We start from the raw sequence: 22,627 nt of genomic DNA, 5'->3' as shown, positions 1-22,627 counted from the left end.
ACGTCAGCCAGTCACGGCAGCTGCTGGCGGGATCACACTCTCCAGGATCAGTATGACTCGCCAATGCATAGAGCATCGGCAGAATTGCTGAGAGGCAAAGTTCTGGTCTACCATCCTGTTGATCGTAACTCCTCGCGGCACAATCATAATTTTCCTTTATTTTTTTCTCTCTGTAATTTTCTTGCAAAAGATTTTGGAATTTCAATGACGGATGGCGGCGGACACCAGAGGACGTCAAAACGACCTGCGGAGTGAGCCCACAGCAAGTGTCGCTATGTAAAAAAAAAAGCTTCTTGATCGTCGTTCTGCTCTCCCGACGTCTAGCCGCCCAGTCATTTCAGCCATTCGCAGACGTGCACTGCATTGAGCGCTTCTCGCAAATCCTCCCTCCTTTGCTGGAAACCCCAAAATAATCGCGGCGTTGTATAACAACCGTCGCCGGCTGCTGGACTATTGTCATCTACAACGGGGAAGGAATATTAACCGCAGAGAATGGGGAAAGAGCAAGAACAACAAAAGCATGAGTGAAATTCAATTGCATTATTTTTGTATGGAGTTAATATTTTGACGCCCACTGTCATTTTGTTACCTGGCATCGCTCGGTTAATGGCCGAGGAAGGGTGCCACGCGAAGCGTGAACCAGAATACCGGGATTGGTGCGTGGCTTTCGTTTCTTATAATTACTTTTATCCTAAGCTTCCATTTTATTTTGTTTTTGTAAATTCTCGTAGGCACGTGTTCTTGAATAAAAGTTACTAACATTTAATGAACTAATACTGCGTTGCCTCATTTACCCGATTATGAGATGGTACACTCGCAACATTTATTTTTCTCAGAAGTGCTTTTTAAGAAAATGCTCGGTTACTGCACAGGCTGCAAGTAAACTGATTCCAGTTGTTTTAAAGATAATACTATACGATGTCCCTGCAGGTGGCTGGTTTCAAATTGCCTCTCATTGCACAAGTCAAACGTCCCTCGACATTATGGCGAAATTCTGGAGCGTGACGTGACCGTGGGGCGGGAGTGTTTTGCTTCGGAGCAGCGTGGCCGTACTCACCCGTTTTTGGCGAACGCTGCCAGGCTCTTCATGAGCACTGCGCTGAAGTGCCTGTCCTCGTCGGTGTACTTGTCCGGCTCCAGGAAAGGAATTCCGAAAGTGTACGGAACGTCATCCATGTGAGACGCTGCGACCCACTCCGGCAGCGTTGACTTCTTCGACCTATGTGCGAAAACTTGCGCGTAGACGTTGGTTGCGAGCATGGAGTGCTTTTCGGCAAAAAATCTGCTCTGGCAGTACGCGTTGTGCATGCCTAGGAAGTCAACAGCCTTATCTCTCAGCGCTACTTTGTTGCCTGGAACGGCAGTGGCGACGTAACTTTGGGCAAGTGGTAACACTTTTTCTTTTATCCACATGCGGAGCAGCTCTTCTACTTCAGCTTGCAACGTTTCCATGTCAATATCGCTTAGAGAGGGATCGAGCAACCTTTTGTCGAATTGGTTCACGAATGCAAAGCTGCCCTCATTCGACGTGACGCTTACGACTGCGTCCACGGGAGAAAACTGACCGGCGTCGCTGGCGGCCGAAGGGAGCATAGGCATGAATTCACTCCTGAACGTGGGCATGAAGAACACTAGCCCCGGTAGCATGGCGATAACCGTCGCTGTGTCGATGCGATCGGCTGTTACGTTTCGAAGACAGTCCAGAACACGCCGCGTATGCGTAGTGAGGTCTTGAAACGGGGTCGCGCATCCTACAATTGCCGCAACTTTGTTGCCTTTATGGATGCTCTCTGATGTGGAGTCAGCATGAACGTTGACGTTTAACGTGCCGCTCATCAGGTACACGCGCCTGAACAGTCCCCTGCTCTGCGGTGAGAGCACGTGAGCATGGACCAGCATGGACCCGGAACTGGCCCCGAAGAGGGTCACTCGGTCGGGGTCTCCGCCAAACACCGCGATATTGTCACGGATCCACATAAGCACGAGACGCTGGTCCCAAAGCCCCACATTGCCGGGCCCCTTTTCGTCATCTCCCGAGTCGAAGAAGCCGTACATGGAAGAGCGGAAGTCACATGACACCACCACGAGGTCGTTGGAGGCGGCCAACACCGTGGCGTTGTATATGTCAACGTACGCCGAGCCTACCATGTACATGCCGGCGTAGAACCACATCAACACCGGTCTGCGCAGCGAGTCGGACGTCCTCGGTGTCCAAACGTTAAGATACAGGCAGTCCTCAGAAAAGGGTACGTTGGCTGCAAAGCTGCCCGACGGAAGTGGCTGCATGCAGGACTGCTTCGGCACAGTCGCGTCGTAGATGCCGTCCCAAGTGGTCAAAGGCACTGGCTTGCGAAACCTTCGGTTTCCTACCGGCGGAAGCGCATAGGGGATGCCGAGAAACGTCTCAACAGGATTTCCAAATACGACATTAGACCGGCCTCGCAGTTTGCCCTGAGAGGTGGTAACGACGACGTCCGGCGATGACAAGGTGTACGCTACGAGAGTCGACGCGAGTACGAGGGCTTCCTTCTGCCACGCCATTTCTCGGGCGAACGCCGCCAAACCTCTGATGTGTGAGAAAACAAGAAAAAAAATTTATCTGCCATATGTAGTACTGTACATTATGATCATTTTTAATGCGTTAACAAGACACTGGAACAAATACGGCGTTCCAAATTTTTAACACAAGAATAAAGTAAATGTCCTCACCAAAATGCAGTCAGCTCTTCGAGAGTAAAGCCCCGTGGCGAGGAAAACATAAACTACCTATTGGGCACCAAACCACTGTCAGAGTAATGGCTGTTGCGCGTTCTTGCAATTAATTCTGCCTTTTGTCAGCGCGACGGTAATTTTATCACTTGGGCTAGTTTAACCGAACAACGATGAATGCCACGACTTTCTGACTGAGATAGCAGGGTGAACAATGCGCATTGACCTACCGTCGCAAATGTACGGCAAATCAGACAGGATGTTTGTTCATCGCGTCCGCTGCGGGAAACGTGCCTATTTCTTCGTTTTATTCCCATGAAAAGCGATTAGTCCCCGTTATGTTCAAATAGATGCGATGAAAGTTAACTTCCTGCATTTTAAAACTGCGGTTTGAAGAATAAATGCAAACTGATCGTGTTTTATTGTGAGCTTTCCGGGGCGGGGGCTCTCAAATGTATCGTCTGCAGGTTTCTTATGCATGTTACCCTAGAGTAAAACATGAGCCTACAGCAGTATAAGAAAAAGCTTGTTGTTTGACACGTATGTCTCAGCTATGACCACATCACTAAGTAGATACTTTATTACTGACATCTGAATAAATTCTTCAGATGTTTCCACGAAGTGCTAGTCGTATTGTATAGCGCTGGATTCTTCTATAACAGAAAAACAAGACTTTATACTTTATATGCTCCGTTTGCGCACGTTCTAGGAAATGGTAACGCTGTTTTCATATTAATATATAATTTAGGATTTCTGTCCTATTTCACTAATACGAGGCGACTTGGAAGCATTCTTTATTGTTGAACATAACAGCAACATGGGGCCCTATAACGTAAATCTATTCCAATATGTTTTGATTCCAGTCTCCTGACGTCAAATTTGCGTAACCGTCGACGCAAGCACCGGGCGGTCACCCGCAGGGTTGTAGAGACCAATCAAACGCTCTCCTCGTTCATAGGAGGTCATTCTTGTTTGCTTGAAAAACGAATAACTCTGAGCGGCTTGTCGTATCTAATTGGCGGACAAGAGGCGAGGAGCACTCTCATGTGGAGATGGATTCGATGGGGCAGAGCTATAGTGCACTGAAAATCGATAACTGGATAAGAGGGTGGTGCCGGCGTCTGCGATTGATCCGCTTTCCCCTACTAAGCTTGCGGTGGCTGGTAGAAAATCGCGGCGGCATGCAACGGAAACTTTAGAATGACGCTAAAACGGATCCTCAGCAAAGAAGAGTTGACAGAATGAGGTCGTAAACGTGGCCAAAGTGCTTGAAAATGTTACACGGCCACACAAGAAGTATTTTTATACGCAAATAAACCCATGCTCTCCGGCAAGTGCGAGTAGACAGCGCCTGAGCGATCAGCGTTACCCACTTTTATTCCTTTCGGAACGGGGCAGCCTGCGGCTATTCAGAAGAAAATTAAGTTTTGTTCGGCATATTAATGCATCTTTAATGCGTACACGTTACTTTGACGCGGTGAGTTTTCGCTGTTTTGTGACGTCGCATGACAGGCAGGTGAAGTGGGTGAAGCCCGAAAACTTTTGACCAATAGACGGGGGCTAATGGCGAAAAGGCGTCGAATCAGAAATAACTATTTTTCTTTTTTCGGTCAAATCATGCATAATCAGTGTGTACACATCATATCAGATGGGGAGGTATCGCGGTTTTCGTGACGTCGCGTGACAAACAGGAGAAGTGGTGGTGGTCCAAAAACGTTTATGACCAATCGCGGAGGGCTGATAGCAGAATTGGCATAGAAAAGTTTGGAATAGTTTTACGTTATAGCGCCCCTAGTCAATAAGCTCGCCGTTTAGAACGCTGTAAGAGCATGGAAGACATTTGCGCTTTTGGAAATGGTTACAGTTTCTCATTTTAATTGTAGGTTCTAAAAAAGGGTAAACTCGCGAGCCTCTGTAGCTTCTACGGCATTTTCAGGGAGTCGTTATACAACGGAAATCTCGCCTCTGTCTTTGTCATGCACTTATATGTATCATCACCGTGTTTTCGTTTCGCACATGCCGATTTTGACAAGAGTTAGGTAAAGCTTGAGAATACTTTGTCAGCAGTGTGTTTTACTCAGGTTTGCAACGTATCATGGTCGTGTTTCTGAGACATCTTAAATTGATTGGTCAAGAGGAAAAGATAGCTGCATTTGGTTTCGCCTGTCTTCGTGCCATACAAATTGCAATGATCTTCAATAAAAAGCCAAATGCACTTGCAGTCGAAGAAACATCGAAATGAACACACTGTTTAACAGCCAGTGCTTTGTGTTTCAATAACACGGGCTCCTTCAGGAATTTAGTGCCGCTGCACACCATATGCGGATGTAGTAACTTAGTGGTAAAATTTGCAACCTTTGCTCAACCGTACAGAACGTATGTTTTCAAGAAAAGCTTTCCTTGACTCTTCCACAATGTTCTGAGTTCGACGTAGCTTTGAGTGAGTGAGTGAATAAACTTTTATTTGGTCCAGCAAAGCGCGATAAAACGCGCACCCGGCTAATCCCACGACGGGACTGACAGATCTAGTCTGCCGGCCCGATCGCGGGCGCGCTGGACGGCCAGGATTTGATCCTCAAAGACAGGACTTCGCAGGAGCGCGTCCCACTCTTCCTTGGTGAACGTCGGGCCCAGCGACCCGCACTCCCAGAGCATATGAGGCAACGTAGCTACCTCACCACAGGCCACGCAAGAACAATTTGGATAAATCTCTGGATATATGCTATTAAGGGACGCCGGATTTGGGTACGAGTTCGTTTGTAGAAGTCTTAGTGTGACCGCCTGCGGCCTGCTTAGCTTGGAGTGAGGCGGGGGGAAAACCCTTCTCTCTAAGTAAAAGAATTTCGTGATTTCGTTGTGTGTGAGAGGAGCGTCTCTGTGTCCGGGGAGAGAGTCGCCCGATCCGAGGGCAGCGCGGTCGGTAAAGCCACGCGCAGCCTCGTGGGCAGACTCGTTGAGGTTCAGAGGAACCCCCTCAATCGCCCCGACATGTGCAGGGAACCAAAGGATCGAGTGCATGGAGGTGTTGCCCTGTTTGGCGCCTTTCAGAATGTGAACTACCTGCCGGGCTACCCGGCCTTTCTGGAATGCCCTGATGGCGGCTTTCGAATCGCTATACACCCTGTCTCTCCGACCGTCTTGCATGGCGAGTGCAATGGCCACTTGCTCGGCCACCTCTGGGTTCGTCGTCCGGACGGAAGCACAGTTGATGACTTTGCCCAGCGTGTCAATGACGGAAACCGCAAAAGCCTTGCCGTCTCGGTATGCAGCTGCGTCCACGAAGCTTGCTGTGATTTTGTCTTTGTTTATTTGCTTTAGTATATTAAGTGCTCTTGCCTTGCGACGACCTGCGTTGTGAACGGGATGAACGTTGCGGGGCAAAGGGGCGACCACGATCTTCTCCCCTATTTCTCTGGGGATTTGGGTGTCTTCAGCCAAGTTCTTGGTTGGTGCGAGTCCGATCTCCTCGAGGATACGCCTGCCGGCTGGCGTGGTGGACAGCCGAGTTATCTGGGCCCGTTCCTGAGCCTCGGCCATCTCCTCCATGGTGTTGTGTATGCCGAGCCGAATGAGGTCCTCTGTATGCGTTCTGACGGGCAGCCCGAGGGCTGTCTTGAAGAATTTTCTAATGAGGGCATTAAGCTTTTCCCGCTCGGCTCTGAGCCAGTTGTGCATGGCCGATAGTTGTGCATGTCACTTTACCTACACGGTGGCGTGTAGGTAAAGTGACACAGCACAAAGGCGTTGATGAGCCGAAGCAGGTTGTCCTCCTTGAGGCCACGATGTCTGTTCGTGACCCTTCGGACGAGGCGAAAAGCATTGTCGGTTTTCGCAATTATCTTGCGTAACGCAGTGCCGTTGCCGCCGCGTGATTCTATGAACATACCCAGGACTCTGATGGTGTCGACCCTGGGTATCGGGTCACCGCTCCGAGTGAACAGGTGAATGTCACTTTCTGAGACCGGTTTCCAGCCCCTGGGTCTGCGGCCTTTTTCTTTTCTATAAAGGAGAAGCTCAGATTTGGTCGGGGAACATCTGAGTCCGGTGGGTAGCAGGTACTGCTCTGTGACGTCTACCGCCTCTTGCATGGCGCTTTCCACTTGCCCTTCGCTACCGCCGGTGCACCAGATGGTGATGTCGTCTGCGTAGATGGTGTGTTTGATTCCTTCAATTTGGGCCAGATTCCTCGAGAGGCCGATCATGCAAATGTTGAAGAGAGCAGGCGAAATGACCGAGCCTTGCGGCGTGCCCCGTGCGCCCAGGAGCACCTCGTCGGAGACAAAGTCGCCGATCCGCAGCCTCGCTTTCCTCCCCGTCAGGAACGAACGGACGTAGTTATATAGTCTGGGGCCCAGCTTGAGGTCTGCCACGGAGGCCAGAATGTATTCGTGGAGAACGTTGTCAAACGCTTTCTCGAGGTCGAGTCCGAGCAGGGCCCTGGTGTCTCTGGTACTGCCATCGATGATTTGATGTTTGATCATCTTCATGGCGTCCTGCGACGAGAGGCCGGCACGAAAGCCAATCATGTTGTAAGTATAGATGTTGTTCTCTTCGAGATATCTGTTTAGTCTGTTGAGGACGACGTGCTCCGCCACTTTCCCAACGCAGGAGGTGAGAGAGATCGGTCGGAGGTTGTCCACGTTCGGAGCCTTGCCGGGTTTGGGGATCAGGACGACGTTGGCGCTCTTCCATTGCTCTGGGACGCTACCGTTTTTCCACGTCTCGTTGATCTTCTCGGTGAGGTATGCGATCGAACCGTCGTCAAGGTTCCGCAGCATCTTGTTGGTGACTCTGTCGGCACCTGGCGCACACTTCCCCTTGAGCGCGAAAATGGCTTGCCTAATTTCCCCCACGGTGAAGTCTTCGACGGGTGCGCTGTCGTTGCCGCGGAGCTTGCGAAAAAGGTCCCAGTCCGTGACAGTGAATTGTCTGGATTTACTTCGGGTGACTTCGAAGCGGGTCTCGAGCACATAATGGTCGCTACCAAAATTTATTGCGGTGTTGCTCCACTCGGCTCCCTCGACGTTCTTCACGAACGCCAGATCGGGGGTGGTGTCCCGGCTAACCGAGTTGCCGATTCGTGATGAGCGTGAGGTCCATTTCGTTGGCGTTCTGCCACAAACCCCGACCCTTGCTCGTGTCGTAGACGTAGCCCCACACGCCGTACGGTGCGTTGAAATCTCCGACGACGACCAAGGGATGGGTGCCGGCCAGGTCGACGGACTTCTTGAGTATCGTTTTGAACTGCTGTTGCGAGTCCCTAGGATTGCTGTAGATGTTTAGTATGAACACGCTGTTTCTCCGCTGGTTGCGTTGTCTCGTATTGAGCAGAACCTCCGCCATGACGTATTCGACCTTGCAACTCGCCAGCTTCAGGTCGTGAGACAAGTGTGTAAGCCTCCTGTCAACTAACGTGCACACTCCCCGACCTTCGGCCTGCACGGAGACGGCACGATAACCAGAGAGGGATGCGGCAGAGACGAGGGTTTCCTGTAATGCTATTACTTGTGGTTTGTTACGTAGCGACCTTAAATATTGCTGCAAAGGAGCCCTCTTATTGGAGTACCCCCTGCAGTTCCACTGCCAAATTTTGAACTCCTCTTTGGCACTATCCATGATTAGATAAATTGTCCGGGGTACCCGCTGTAAGCAGAGGTGCACGCAAGAAGTTCCCCCCACTCTGACGTGCCGATGTGCTCGTAGCCCTGATTTGAGTCCCCGACGCGTTCGGAACAACGACCTGCATCGGAGTTACGGCCGTATTATTCGGAATCACCAGACGCTCGAGGGCGTCCATGCGATCGGCCAGCGCGCCTAGGCCTCTCCTCGGGTCTCCTAGGGCGACTTGCACCTGTGCTAAGCCTTGTTGTAACTGCTGCGCGCTCTTAGTGAGCGTGGCCAGCATGCCTTTGATCTCATAAGTTTGCGAATCTGAATCGTCCTTACTGGAAACTGCCCTACGCTTGGCGGCGCCAGCCGAGTCGCAGGCCGGAACTGGTGCTTCTGTGGCGGTCGGCGCCGACGCGTTGGATGTAACACTCTGACTGATTACTAATTTCTTAATCTCTATCATTTCGCTAGCCATCTTTCTGATCATTTCTTTTAAGTCCGCGTTTTCCTTCATAAGGCGCGCTACCTCTGCCTCCCTGGATTGCTCTGGAAGCGGGTCGCGTGGGCCCCGGGTGGATCTCGCATGGGCGCCGCCAGCAACCATATCTGCCCACGATAGCGTCGACTTTCTCTTCCTCTGCTGGCCGGCACTGGACCCATACCGGGCCCATGAGACAGAGCGGCTCCTGGAGCGGCTTCCGGATCTGCCCCTGGACATAGATCTGCCCCTGGACCGGGATCTGCCCCTGGACCTGGAACGGCGTCCGGAAGGTGGAGAGGGGCTCCTGGATCTAGAGCTCCCGCGAGTCGCGGAGTGACTGGCGGCGGTCGGGAGTTGTCGCTCGCCCATGGCGAGGGCCGGAGACTTGCTTCTGTTGGCTCGGGATCGGTCCCGGCGCCTGCGTCTGACGAGGTACGGCGTCTGGTACCTCTGCTTGCACTCCTTGGCAGCGGTGAAGTGTCGGCCTCCGCACAGCCTGCATTTGGGGTCGCACTTGTGTTGTTCGTCCGGGTTGGCGATGCCGCATCCCCTGCACATAGTTTCGTCCGGCGAGGGGCAGACGTCCGCTCGATGCCCGAGGCGGCCACAGGCGTAGCACACCTCCACTTGCTTCCTATATAATGCACACCTGACAAGTGTGCCGCCGTACGACACGTAGTTTGGCACCTTGTAGCCGTCGAAGACCACAACCACGGTGCCCGTGCTCTTGATTCGTTTGGCTCCCAAGGCCAGCGGGTTCTTTGAGTTGACAATCTTGCGATCGAGCTCCTCCGGGCCTTCACTTGGTGCGATGCCGCGGATCACGCCTGTCACGATCCACCCCGGGTCGTGAACAAGGGAGGGCTTCTCAGCGTGGTGGTGCTGAAAGATTACTGACCGGCGAGCTGCCGTGCTCGTCGGTGTTTATTGTGGTGCGGGTGACCACTGTTGCCTGCCGAGCTATAGCAGGCCGCCGAGCTTGGCGGGCGAACCAAGATTATGTCCGAGGGGGCGTCACCTACTTGCTACAACCCCTCACCCCCAGTTTGTTTGTTAAAATAAAAAACAAACGTCCAAGTTCAAACAAATGTCCAAGTTCACACTATGAGGCTCTGCCTCTACCCTTGCTGGGTCGACAGTGCCTGCTACCCAGGCGAGTAACGGTCTGGTGGCCTCCGCCGTCGAGTACTCCGCCTGGGCACCGGTGTTGACGGGTCGGGTGTGGCAACGCCGGGTGCTGCCTGAGCCAGCCTTGCTCCATCCGGGGGGTCCGTAGTGGTCGGCCTTGCGAGTGGTGCCGGGCTTGACACCGGTCCCACGGGTGCCGCACCACTGGCTACGGTTGCCGCCTCCGAGGTAGGTGGTACTCCGCTAGAAGCGACTGGTGCTGCCGCTAGTCCTCCTGCGGGCTGGAACTCAGTGGCAGTCGAGGGTGCTGGCCGGGTCCCGAGGCGTGGTCTGACATGGTCGGCGTGTCTATGCCACATGGCCCCGTCTGGCATGCGGACGAGCAGCGATGAGGCGCTGGCAGGAGACACCACCTGTCCGGCAGACCAGGGTGAGCCAGGACGGAAGTTCCTGGCGAAAACTGGAGCTCCCGACTCTGGCAAAGGCCCAGGACGGCATCCTTGGTCAGCAGCCAGCTTCTGCTTCAGCTGCTTCAAAAGCACTGTGGATCGAAGGTCCGGATGCAAGACGTGCAAGGGTGTCTTGACCATCCGACCCAGCAGGAGCTCACAGGGGGCACGGCCAGTGACATCGTGAGGAGTGGTCCGGTACTGGAATAGTATCCGAGCAATCTGCGTCCGGAAATCCCCAGTCTGGCTCTTCTTAAGCTTGTCTTTGATAGTTTGCACTACCCGCTCGGCTGCACCATTTGAAGCAGGGTGGTACGGTGGAACCATCATCCGGCGGATTCCGTTTTTCGTCAGCCAGGCCAGGTACTCTGCGCTGGCGAAAGCAGGACCATTGTCGGACACGATGACATCTGGCAACCCCTGGGCGGCGAAGACCTGTCGTAGCGCTGCAATGGTCGCGCCTGCTGATGGGGTGGTGACGGGTATAACCTCTACCCACTTTGTAAAGGCGTCCACCACCACCAGGAAGTAATGGCCCTTGAAGGGTCCCCCAAAATCCACATGTAGGCGGGACCAGGGTCTCTGTGGAAACGGCCAGGGGGTGATTTCCACATGACGCGAGGCTCGCTGATTCTCCTGGCAGATTTGGCAGCTCTGCACCAAATGCGCGATGTCTTGGTCCAGGCCAGGCCACCAAACATGGGACCGGGCCACCATCTTAGTCTTCTCTATCCCTGGATGACCCGCGTGCAGCAACTGCAGAACCCTGGACCGGAGACTTTGTGGGATCACCACCCTCGAACCCCACAGTAGGCAGCCCTGCTGCAAGCTCAGCTCAGCGGCCTTGTGGCTACAGGCCTGCTGCACCAATTCCTCTCCACGGGACACCGCCTTGACCACCTGAGACAGGACTGGGTCCCGGCTGGTCGCTTGAGATACCGCAGATCTGGAGAGCACCTCCGGGTACGCGTGTTCCAACATGAACACTTCAGCAGGTTCTGGAACAGCATCAGGCACCTCTGGCAGGGGCAGGCGGCTCAGGGCATCAGCAGGTCCCAGGTCCTTTCCCGGACGGTAAACCAGCTGGTAGCTGTAAGCTGCCAGCCTCAAGGCCCAGCGTACTACTCGAGGCGATGCCTGCACAGGAACTGCCTTGTCAGGCCCCAGCAGCCCCAACAGCGGCTTGTGGTCTGTGACCGCCTCGAACTTCCGGCCCCAAAGGTACTGGTGGAAGCGTTCGACACCGAACATGAGGGCCAAACCTTCCTTGTCCAGCTGGCTGTAACGTTGTTCTGCAGCATGAAGCCGTCGGGAAGCAAACGACACAGGGTGTTCCTGGCCATCTTTGTCCCGGTGTGCCAGGACGGCTCCCACACCGTACGGCGACGCATCTACGGTAAGGACTACAGGCTTAGCAGGATCAAAATGCACCAGCACTGGAGCCTTGGTGATTAGCTCCTTGCTGCGCTGGAAAGCCTGGTCCTGCTCCTTCTTCCAGACCCATTGCTGACCATCTCGAAGCAGAAGATGGAGCGGCTGTAGATGCTGCGACAGGTTCGGCAGAAAACTCCTGTAGAAGTTGATGAGGCCCAGGTAGCTCTGAAGCTCCTTCTTGTTCTGGGGCTTAGGTGCCTTGAGCACCGCATCAACTTTGCGGGGAGCCGGGGCTAGGCCTGCCTGGGAAATGATATGTCCCAAGTACTCAACGCTGGGGGCTAGGAAAACACACTTTTCCAGCTTGAGCTTGAGGCCGGCGTCCTGTAGTCGTGCCAAGACGTTGTGCAGGTTCTGCAGGTGGTCCCCGTCGTCGCTGCCAGTAACCAGGATGTCGTCCAAGTACACCGCCACGTGCCTCATGCCCCTGAAGAGGTTGTCCATCTCCCTCTGGAATATGGCTGGGGCTGAGGCCACGCCAAACGGTAAGCGCGTGTACTGAAAGAGTCCCAAAGTTGTCGATATAGTGACATACTTCCGGGAGGCATCCTGGAGCACCAGCTGCTGGTAAGCATCTCTGAGGTCGAGCTTGGTAAACTTTTGTCCACCGGACAATGCTGACCAGAGATCTTCAATCCGGGGCAGCGGGTACTTCTCGACGGTAGCGACGGGGTTGATGGTAACTTTGAAATCCCCGCAGATTCTGACACTGCCATCTCGCTTGAGGACTGGCACGATGGGAGCGGCCCATTCAGATGTCTTTACGGGCACCAGGATGCCCTCTCGCTGCAACCGTTGCAGCTCCTGGGTAACCCCGTCCTTCAGGGCGAACGGCAGTGGGCGAGGCTTGAAAAAGCGTGGCCGGGCTCCCTCAGGTACATAGATGCCAGCTGTCGTGCCGGCAAATGTGCCCACCCCTGGCTGGAACAGGGACTTGAACTGGGTCAGGAGGCTCGGAACGTCTTGCACTACATGCAGGCTGGCTTTCTGGTACTGTGGCAGACGAACGCCCAATGCATGAATCCAGTTTCGGCCCAGCAGCGTCGGCGACGACCCCTTCGTTAAGTAAAGGGGAAGGGTTGCCTCCCTGTCGCCAAAGCGAACGCTGACCTGTGCCTGACCCTGGACCTGGGAGAGTTGCCCGGAGTAGCTGCGCAGCATCACGCCCGAAGCCTCGACGGGCACGCCGGGGAAAGTCCGCTTGAAGAGCTTCCCGGCCATTACAGACACGCTGGCCCCCGTGTCCAGCTCCATGGAAATGGGGTGCCCGCAGATTTCGACGGTCAGCATGTATGGCGGCACAGACGACGGTACAAAGCCTGTGTGCCACATGTCGAAAATCGGCGGGTCCTCGGCCACGACGTGGAGCCTGGCCGCGGAAGAGCTTGAGCTTGCTGCCGCATGCCTCCGCCGCGTACCCTTGCGACGGCTACCCTGGCCGCGGGCTTGTGTTGTACCTGGGCTTGAATCAGGCTGCTGCTTGCTGTTCGTCCTCCCACTTCGGCATACACGTGCCAGGTGCCCAGTTTTCCCGCACGTAAAGCATTGTGCTTGAGAGAACTGGCACTGTGAAGGGGAGTGGGCACCACCACAGCGACCGCAGGTACTGCCCTTTGTCGCGAACTTGTTGACCGCCGCTTCCACCGACGGTGAGCCAGTCGCACGGGAAATCTCGCCGGCGTCCTTGGCAGCAGCTTCCATTGCCAGCGCTGCCTTCACGGCGTCGTCCAGCGACGGGTCGGGAAGCTCCAGGAGTCGCGTCTGCATGGCGGGGTTGTTGATTCCGCAGACGAAACGGTCCCGGAGCAGCGAGTCCAGTTGGTCCCCGAAGGCGCAGGCACTCGCTAACCCTCGTAGCGCAGCAACGAATTGCCCGAGGGTCTCTCCTTCCCGGCGGCTCCGGTTGTTGAAGCGGAAACGCTCCATTAGTGTGGACGGTGCTGGGTTAAAATGCGAGCGCAGTATGGCAAGCAGCTCACCCAGCGTCTTAACGTGCGGCGTGGCTGGCTTGAGAAGGTCGAGCAGGAGGCTGAAGACGCGGGTCCCGCAGCTGGCCAGGAAAATGTCCCGCTGTTTGGCCTCGGGTGTGTCATTTGCCCGGAAGAACACGTGGACTTGCTCCTCGTAAATTTGCCAGGCGGACCCATCTCCCTCGAACGGCTCGAGCCTTCCGTAGAGCGACATGGCGACAGCAACGGGGGGCGGTGTTTCGCCGCTCGCGGCGGCGTGCGACGCTCCGTAGGTACTCGTCGCCAGCTTCGTCGCTAGAGTCACGAGGATCCCATCCTCGTCGCCAGTGTCACGATCCACCCCGGGTCGTGAACAAGGGAGGGCTTCTCAGCGTGGTGGTGCTGAAAGATTACTGACCGGCGAGCTGCCGTGCTCGTCGGTGTTTATTGTGGTGCGGGTGACCACTGTTGCCTGCCGAGCTATAGCAGGCCGCCGAGCTTGGCGGGCGAACCAAGATTATGTCCGAGGGGGCGTCACCTACTTGCTACAACGCCTTTGCACGTAGAGTTGGGCGCTGCCTCGTACGCGTTCACCTCGTGCTGCTGGCCGCCAACAGCGATGCACTCGACCCTGACGTAGAGGGTCGCATTCTCTCTGCTGGGGGTGCTGATGACCATGATATTTTGTTGGAAATTCGGGCACATCGTGTCCGAGTCCCGCTTCACCTGGTCGAAACCGACTGCGTTCCATATGGCCTCGGCCACAACTGTCGGCCCCACCTTGCTGATGTTCAGACCTCCCTTCGGCCTGACGATGATCTTCGCGTCTTCTTTGGGCAGCGGAGGCATCCTTCCACCCCGAATAATTTTGGCTTTAGCGCTGCTGCGGTCTCGGCGACCCTTTGCGGTCGCGTTGTCATTTGGCTTAGCGCCGGTAGAAATGGCACCAACTCGCTCGACGGGCGCTGATTTGGCTCCGGAGCGCCTGGCAGCAACTGTTTGCCATCCGGGATCCTTGGAAAATTCCTCGGGAGACAGAAGCTCCCCTTCCACTTCACATTCCATCACTGCAGACACTGACGAGAAAAGCTGGCGCCGCAGCAGCACTTCGCCGCGCTAACACAAGCGCGGCTAGGGTTAGCGTCGCAGCGGCGTGGTCTGGACGGAAAAGGCCGATAATATCGCAACAAGGCCACCCACCTTCAAGAGTCGGGTGTCTACGGGATCGTCACAACTTAAAGAGTCCGTTGGCACTAAAATAGTCGCACTGGGCTCAAATTAAATCACCGAAACCATTTTCAGAAGCGGGAGCCGGTCTTCGACGCTTACTGGCACGTTCGTCGTCGTCGTCTTCCCCCCTTCGACGTAGCTTCCTCGCCTGATATATTTGCGGATATCTATAGACAACTTGGGCCACTGAGTACGTGCTGGCTGCTGTCTTGCCGAGTAGGCAACTTGGGTTATCCGGGGCACATGCCCTAATAGACAACTTGCTCTTCGCTGCTCTCCGGCCTAGTTGACAGCTTGGGTCAACTGGGTACGTGCCCATTCTCAACCCATGCCCCAGAATAGATGTGTCGATGGAACGAAAAAAATTTTAGACGTCACGTTGAAAGACAGGGAGAGAGCGGTGTGGATAACAGAGCAAATGGGGATAGCCGCTATTCTAGTTGACATCAAGAGAAAAAGTTCGGCAGCATGTTATACTCTTGTACCACGTGAAGGCGAAAGCTTGCTGTACACTTGGTAGTGAATTAACTTAAACGATCGGATGGATTTCTTGCAAGACATAACGAGCCGCAATGCGAATTACACGTGTGACGAGCCGTTGTCTGTGAGCTTCGGCCACCTCTCTACGTTGCCATAATGCGTCGTCGCGTTGCTGCTTTCGCAGTTCGGCTTCGTCGGCTCGTTTTCCACGCTTAGCTGCAGCTTCGCGCGCTCGTATAGCGGGGTCAGACTCGCACCAACGGCGTTTCCCTTCGACTTTACGCCGCACTCTCTCAGCAGGAGAAAGCAGCACTCGTGGTCGAATTCAATGAATTCAAGAGATCTCAATGAATGTAGGCACTGTTCGCTTCACTCTGCCGAGCACTTGTAGCCTCTGCCTTAATGGGCTATGAGCTATTGCTTACGGGGCTATGAGCCATATTTGCATATTTGCTTGCTTACGCGGGTATGAGCCATTGCTGATAAAGATATTTTCTGTTTCACTCGACTAGACACCGCGTTTTTTGGCTATAAGACATTGCAAACAGTCATTTAGGTATTTCGCCTTAAACAATGGAGCTGGGCAGGCCATGTAATGCGTAGAGTACATAACCATTGGGCAATTTGAGTTACAAAATAGGTGCCAAGGAAAGGGAAGCACAGTCGAGGACGGCAGAAAACTATAGTTGGGGTGATGAGATGAGGAAATTTGCAGGCGCAAGTTGGAATCAGCTAGCGCCAGATCGCGGTAATTGATGATCGCAGGGAGAGGCCTTCGTCCTGTAGTGGTGACAAAAGACACTGATGATGATAGTGGTTTGACACCAGGGGTATGAAGCCTTAAATGTATTAAAACGAAGCTTTATTTGCCTTTTATTTCCCACTTTGGGGGCATTGGCAACAGGCTGTTGCGGTCTTGCCGAGTATACAGCAACTTTCGCAGTGGGTATGTACAACTGGGTGGGTGAACATTCTTTGCCAATTCCCGGGAAAGTTACATGCCACTTGGCAGGTGCCCAAATTACCAAGCATAAGAAGAGGCGACAAAAAAGCAACCGAGCGTGGAGAGAAAAGGAACAAAGTGGGACCAGAGCATACAGTGAGCGAGAAGTGTTGATCTACAAAAAAAGTAAAGACGAAATGAAGTCAACCACACACAGCATGGTGTCAAGGTGTACATCCCGAGAGAGACGAAGGAGACAATGGGAATACCCCCAATACCAAAGAACATGCACCCAGAACACAATAAGGACCGACGAGAGAACAGATCGAAGCAGATACAAAAGAAATTCGGCAGCGACAAGGACGCAGTCTTCGTAGACGCGGCTCGATACAGTCGCAGACAAGGGTTTACGGCGGCTGTAATCGATAGCGAGAAACAGTGTAAGACGTGCGCGACGATACGCACCACAAGTAACGAGACAGCGGAAGAAGTAGCCATAGCGCTCGCAGTAGCTCAGACTATCGCAACCGGGATAGTCAGCGACTCTCAGACGGCAATAACAAACTTTGCCAACGGCCGAATCTCCCCGGAGGCACTACTCTTCTTGCAGGAGGTCAAAATTTCAAAAGAAAGGTGTACATCACATGGACACCCGCTCACACCCTCGCGGAGGGCGGCTCGAGGCGGCACACGACGCGGCTTGAGGGCTTACGGACCGAGCCGCAGTCGCAAGTGACGCCCCGACACCCTCCGGACGTGACGGTGCAGTAAATGAGTGGGAGTGGGAGGACAGAATGACAACATATAATGACATTACGAAACACTGTAGGTTACAGAGGGGCATATTCCCACGACCTCACCCAAAATTGACAGAAAAGCTGTCTGTCGCATGGCGGCAGTTACAAACTAGGACGTATCCGAATCCTGCGCTCTTGTAAATCATATATCCGGATATATATCAAACGGACAAATGCAACACATGGGAATCCAGAGCCACTTTGGAGCATATATTATGGGAATGCCGAGGGATACATAAAAATAACGAGAACGGGGCCGCTAGCAACAGCCTTCGCACGCGCTGGGAAGCCGCGCTGCTCAGCCCCGCCCTCGAGGATCAACTATGGGCCGTCCAGCGGGCCGAGGATGCCGCCAGGACCCACGAACTCCTGGCCGTCACCTAGGCGGGGCCTTTGGCCCTCCCCACCAACTCGCAGGACACGCAATAAATTTATTTCCTCCTCCATGAAGTCAACACATTTCAGTAAAGATAAAAAAGCTTCGCTTACCACCAACTCCTACTTCTGCGCAGAATCCGGCAATTTTCTTTTTCCCAGTTGTATTATTTAAAGTGCTAGCTTGCAACTTGCACTAAATCGGAAGCCTAGATGATCTCAATTACCTCGTCATTTGTTGTCACCATGACCACACCTTTCGAGTACACATTTATTGCGCAAAAGACCGATTCGTCTTCGCCAGCTATGGTCCTGCGATTGAGCAAAACACGAAATGCACCTTCTTACACTATCTGACACATTTTCTCAGCTTTAAGGGAGGACAGGAGCGGTAACTCATAAAACACGTGCCTGCTCATTACGCGTCTTGCGTCGTGCCGGAAGAGCACAACAAGCGGCTGAACGGTATGCAATTTAGCGAGGAAAATTTAGAAACACTGGAGTGGTCAAGGAAATGAATTTCTACAACCCAGTCAATGTATGCAATCAAAATACACACTCAGCAGTGAGATACGAGTGTGCAACTGCCGCAGTAAGACTCGATTCCGGAAGGATCGACAGAACGTTTATTGTTTACGGATGCCATGTTTTTATAACTTACGTGAGTAAGTGTACAGTTGAGGAGAGTGACGTATATTTATATTTTATTCGTTCTTAGGAGATGGGCTGGTGGATTATGGTGCTTTACATGCCAAACGAATTATAATTTAGTCGTGGGGATTGTGACTCTTGTCAGGATTTATGCTTTTAGTCTGCACCTCATCTCGCTTCAGTGAGCCAGAAAATAAATTCATTCAATTTAATTCAACGTCAGCGCTTTGAGAGGCCTCATACCGGAGAGCAGAACAATGCGCCGCAGCATACAGCTATAAATTCTGAGCCTAAAAAGCGGGTCACTGGATGAGTGCTTATGTTCATTGATGTCTGTTATAGAGCCGCTTGAAGTGCGGGCTCCTACCAGCCAGACAACCGGCGTCATCAGGCTCGAATATCAAACGCAGATGTATAGTATAGGTGAATGCATTGGAAATTACGCCGAAAAATATTGTTTATAAATATGAGAGTGCATCAATAATTAGCTCGCGTACGTCCTATGTGGTTAGGCTCAAGAAGTAAGCTTCATTATGGATTGAGGAATTACAGACTGCAGAGCTTGGATGCGTGCGCCACGAATGCTGCAGTGGCTCGGCGAACGCAAGTGTTACTAAACGGGTATGACCTACGAAAACATTTACTAACACAACTGATTAAATCTGTTCTGTTGAAAGTATGAAATATTCCGTAGTGAAAGGTATGGAAGACAAAGAAGGCGATCTGTGGTAGTGGTGGCTCAATGGGTCAATGATTACTGCTATAAACAAGTTCATTGAAGCGTCAGGAAGGTTTCGCTGTTAGGGTACTGACCGTGGGACACATTATTTTCATTTTATCCTAAATTTATGTATAGGCCCTCTAGAAATTTCTATTAGCATTCAGTTGCCTAATGTTTCGTTTTGAATATTTGTCTTCCCCCCTTTTGGTATCTTGTTAGGTGCATTTTTCAGTCAACCCAGTGTGGCAAATTCCCCCTGTGGATACGAGTAACGTTTTGAGGCAACAGCAACAAAACATCAGGCTATTCAGTTTCCAAGCTTTTGAAGAACGTTCTTAGCACGTGCAGACCATACAAGCTGGCCAACTGTAAGGTGCCGTCACTGAAACCGACCATTTCCAAGCATTCAACCTGTCTTCAACCAAAAGTAAGCGCCCGGAGACTGTGTGCGGCGGCTAGGCCTGAAATGCAGACGCCGAGCTCTGTCGGTGGGCAACAACCCACTGGCGCAACACTGCAGTCACTGATAACCCGACAGCTATGCAAGCACTGCAAGCACGTCTCTGCAAGCACTGGTGCTTCAGAGACGGCGTTGCCTGGCGTTGCTTCTACAGGAACCGAACAAACTCTGTGCAATCCCACATTTCGTCTGTTACCATACCCTTTCCATTACAGAAAAGCGGGGAGGTTCTTTAACAACAACAAAAAACAAAAAAAAAAACTTGGAAAGGATACTCTGTATATCAATTCAAACATCCCTCAAACACCGATCAACCTCGATAAATGGTGCACGCAACAAAAAAGAAGGGGTTTCGGTTTTAACCCGTCCGACCAAAACATTAACAGTTACCTCATTTTACGGAAAACCACGCAGCACACGCCTCAATCTCGGTTGGTTGCCCCACATCAGATCCGTGGGTCCAGGGGTTCCGGTTTTTGTTGGAGGCTCCGTACAAATCATGTGAGGCTATGAAAATGACTCGCAAAGAGGCTAGTAGATCTACGAAGTCTTCACACATTCAAACTTTGCCCTTTTGAATTATCCAGGCGTACCTACCATCCCGGCAACTCGATCTCACGCACCGGACCTCACTTGGTGGCTTGGTCCTGGATCTCCCACATGGGCGGCTGAACCAGGTGCATTGGGGCGTCACCGTTCACCAGTATTAATAGGCATACATACTAAATACATGAATAAACTTCGTCGCAAGATACGGGTACCCGGTTGGGGCAAGGTCCGCGGCGATGACAGAGCAAAGGAATTTGGTGTAACGACTGCCATCTCCAGTTTACAATTTTACACGACTAAACGATTTCTACGACAGTGAATGCGGACCAACTGACGCCTGACCTAAACCTTCTCAGCCTACGGGCACAGTACCATCAGGCGGAACACCTGGCTAACCGGGACCCTTTGCAAAATATAGCCCGCGCTTTGGTTAACCGCATCACTGCGCGTGCTCGGCGCTACGAAAAGCAACTGTCATGAAACAGCTGGCGTGATTGGTGCGAGCACCTACACTCTTAAGCAAAATTACGCCCTTTTGCCACACAATGATAATCGTCACCTGTCTTGTCCGTATTTCCTTTCTCTCACGCGGCGAGCACGGTACTTCCCAGTAACGAACGGCATGCGCGTTATCAGCATGACATAGCATTCCCGACATGGAAGTAGCGAGCGCGGCGTTTTCAAGAAAGGGAACACAAGCAAGGCAGATGACGATTATTGTTGTGTTGCAGATATACACCGAAAAGGGTGCACTTTTGCATAAGAGTGTAGGTTTCGGAGCAAGAAACAAGAAATTATGACGCACTTTTTAGGCCATGGAGCACGGTGGTTATCATGCAGACCCAGCATCAGGAATCTGAGTGGCTCTGAACCTTACGCCGGAAGATTTTGTTAAGCATGCACGGGTGCTATTCTGTAGGCGTCCACCTAGTGGACATGTCTATTTGGTCTGCTCCTAAAGTGCTGATTGGCTGGGGGCGCCTCTCTCCTTATGAAGCGTACCCCACCAGCCCAGCCAATCAGAACTCCAGCAGCAGACGAAACGGACATGTCCACTAGGAGGTCACTTGCAAATTGAGGTTATCAACAGAAGTACCATGAGAACAATTACAGCCCTCCCTTCGTCTAAGACATGTACCAAGGCTACAAACACACGCACAGCTCAACACGATTTATGAGCTTGTTGTGCAGCGACAGCAAGAAAGCTTAAAAGATGGCACATACCAACAGTCGCGGTGCTTCATTCCTATTTCTATGGAGATTGTGCCATGTCTACGAACTTGGACAATCTTCCATCATGGAAGTATACATCACTAACCAATAACAGGACAACAAAGCTCCGCTGGAGGGTTCAACCGATTGCAACCATTGAAATGACTGTACCTACGGGGCACTGTGTGAAATACACGGACGCGGCGGTTAACTGAAAAGGAGGACTAATAGCCTTCTCAAGTCCTACACATCCTGAGATCCAGGCCCCTCGCAGCTATGCAACGAACTTTTCAGACCCTTTATTATTTGAGCTGCAGGCTATCACGATGCGATAGAAATCCTTGTCAACTTCCCTAAAATCAACGAAGCCCACATCTGTACTGACAGCTTCGGCGCAGTTAGGCATCTCAAACAAGCAACGAAAACGCTGCCCATTTGTGAGCAGGTATACACAAACTTCCCAATTCTACACGTGTGAACATTACTGACCACTGGGTGCAGGCGCATGGTCACGGCCACAACAGCGACCTTGTGGACCACATTGCTCACTCTTTCTCGACACGCGTAACTCCTCTGTCCTTTCCCTCTGACCTCCGTTCCGTTTTCACTGCCGGAAAATTCATCATCCGGCATGACCCGCGAGCCCTCATCCCCCCGCGTGTCTGCTCCCTTCCCCACAATCTTTCTCGGGTGGAGGAAGTCTCTCTCCGGTGACTTCGGGCCGGGGCGGCTCTTACACCAGCCATCACTTGTGCTTGGGGTCAACCACACGAAGACGAATCAGAAGTGCTCTGCTCCTGCCTATGTAGCGGATGCCCGCCATCTACTTTGGACGTGCCCGAGATAAAGGCAATGTGCGAAAGTGTACTTCCAAGGTGTGAAAGTGAACAGTGATCAAGCTGAAGACTACAAAAGTTGGATTAGGGACAACAGATTTTATAAGTCACTATTGCAGTATCTCTATGAAACGGGCTCGCATGCTTATGTTTAATTTCATACTGACGCTATGCCGAGTGGCAACCCAAGCGGAAAAAAAAATGTATGCCCCAGAATATGTAACAATGGGTAGTTCAAAACAGCTAGTCACCAGGTATACGAGATCGTACATGGCTTCTTGAAGTGTTTATGATGCCTATCCCAAAGAGGAGCGCGAAGCCTGTGATGCCGTTCATCAATGCTTTTGAAAGTACCATGAAAGCCCTGTGATCACGATTAATGAGTAACTGAAGTTTATGAAATTGTAAGGAAATATAGGGGAGGGGGGTGCCTGTGGAATCCTGACCGAGATAATGTAACAATTATATTCCAATGCCATTCCTTGCTGCGCTTCATCCGTGGTCAGAGCGGCGCTCCGTTCGCATTATCAACGGGATTAGTTGGCATCGAACGGTGGATGATAAATGTGGCGCACAATCGAGGGGGTAGAATCGCGACGTTATACTGACCCTG

The 22,627-nt window shown here is 52.5% G+C and overlaps 1 protein-coding gene across 1 annotated transcript; it reads right to left on the bottom strand.

Annotated features, from left to right (window-relative positions):
- Positions 1 to 1,053: 1,053 nt before the first annotated feature.
- Positions 1,054 to 2,610, bottom strand: LOC126531757 (acetylcholinesterase-like). The gene has a single exon (XM_050179465.2). It carries the CDS (start codon positions 2,539 to 2,541, stop codon positions 1,054 to 1,056), a length of 1,488 nt encoding a protein of 495 aa, XP_050035422.2. The 5' UTR covers positions 2,542 to 2,610.
- Between the last annotated feature and the right edge of the window lie 20,017 nt (positions 2,611 to 22,627).

Source organism: Dermacentor andersoni, chromosome 5 (genome assembly GCF_023375885.2).
Source record: "Dermacentor andersoni chromosome 5, qqDerAnde1_hic_scaffold, whole genome shotgun sequence".
In the NCBI taxonomy this organism is placed as follows: domain Eukaryota; kingdom Metazoa; phylum Arthropoda; class Arachnida; order Ixodida; family Ixodidae; genus Dermacentor; species Dermacentor andersoni.
The sequence above is the reverse complement of the archived record's forward strand: the minus strand, read 5'-3'. Positions and strand labels throughout refer to the sequence as shown.

What these genes read in the sequence shown, in the direction of transcription:
- LOC126531757 (XM_050179465.2), bottom strand. Translation starts at nt 2,541, where the DNA reads ATGGCGTGGCAGAAGGAAGCCCTCGTACTCGCGTCGACTCTCGTAGCG.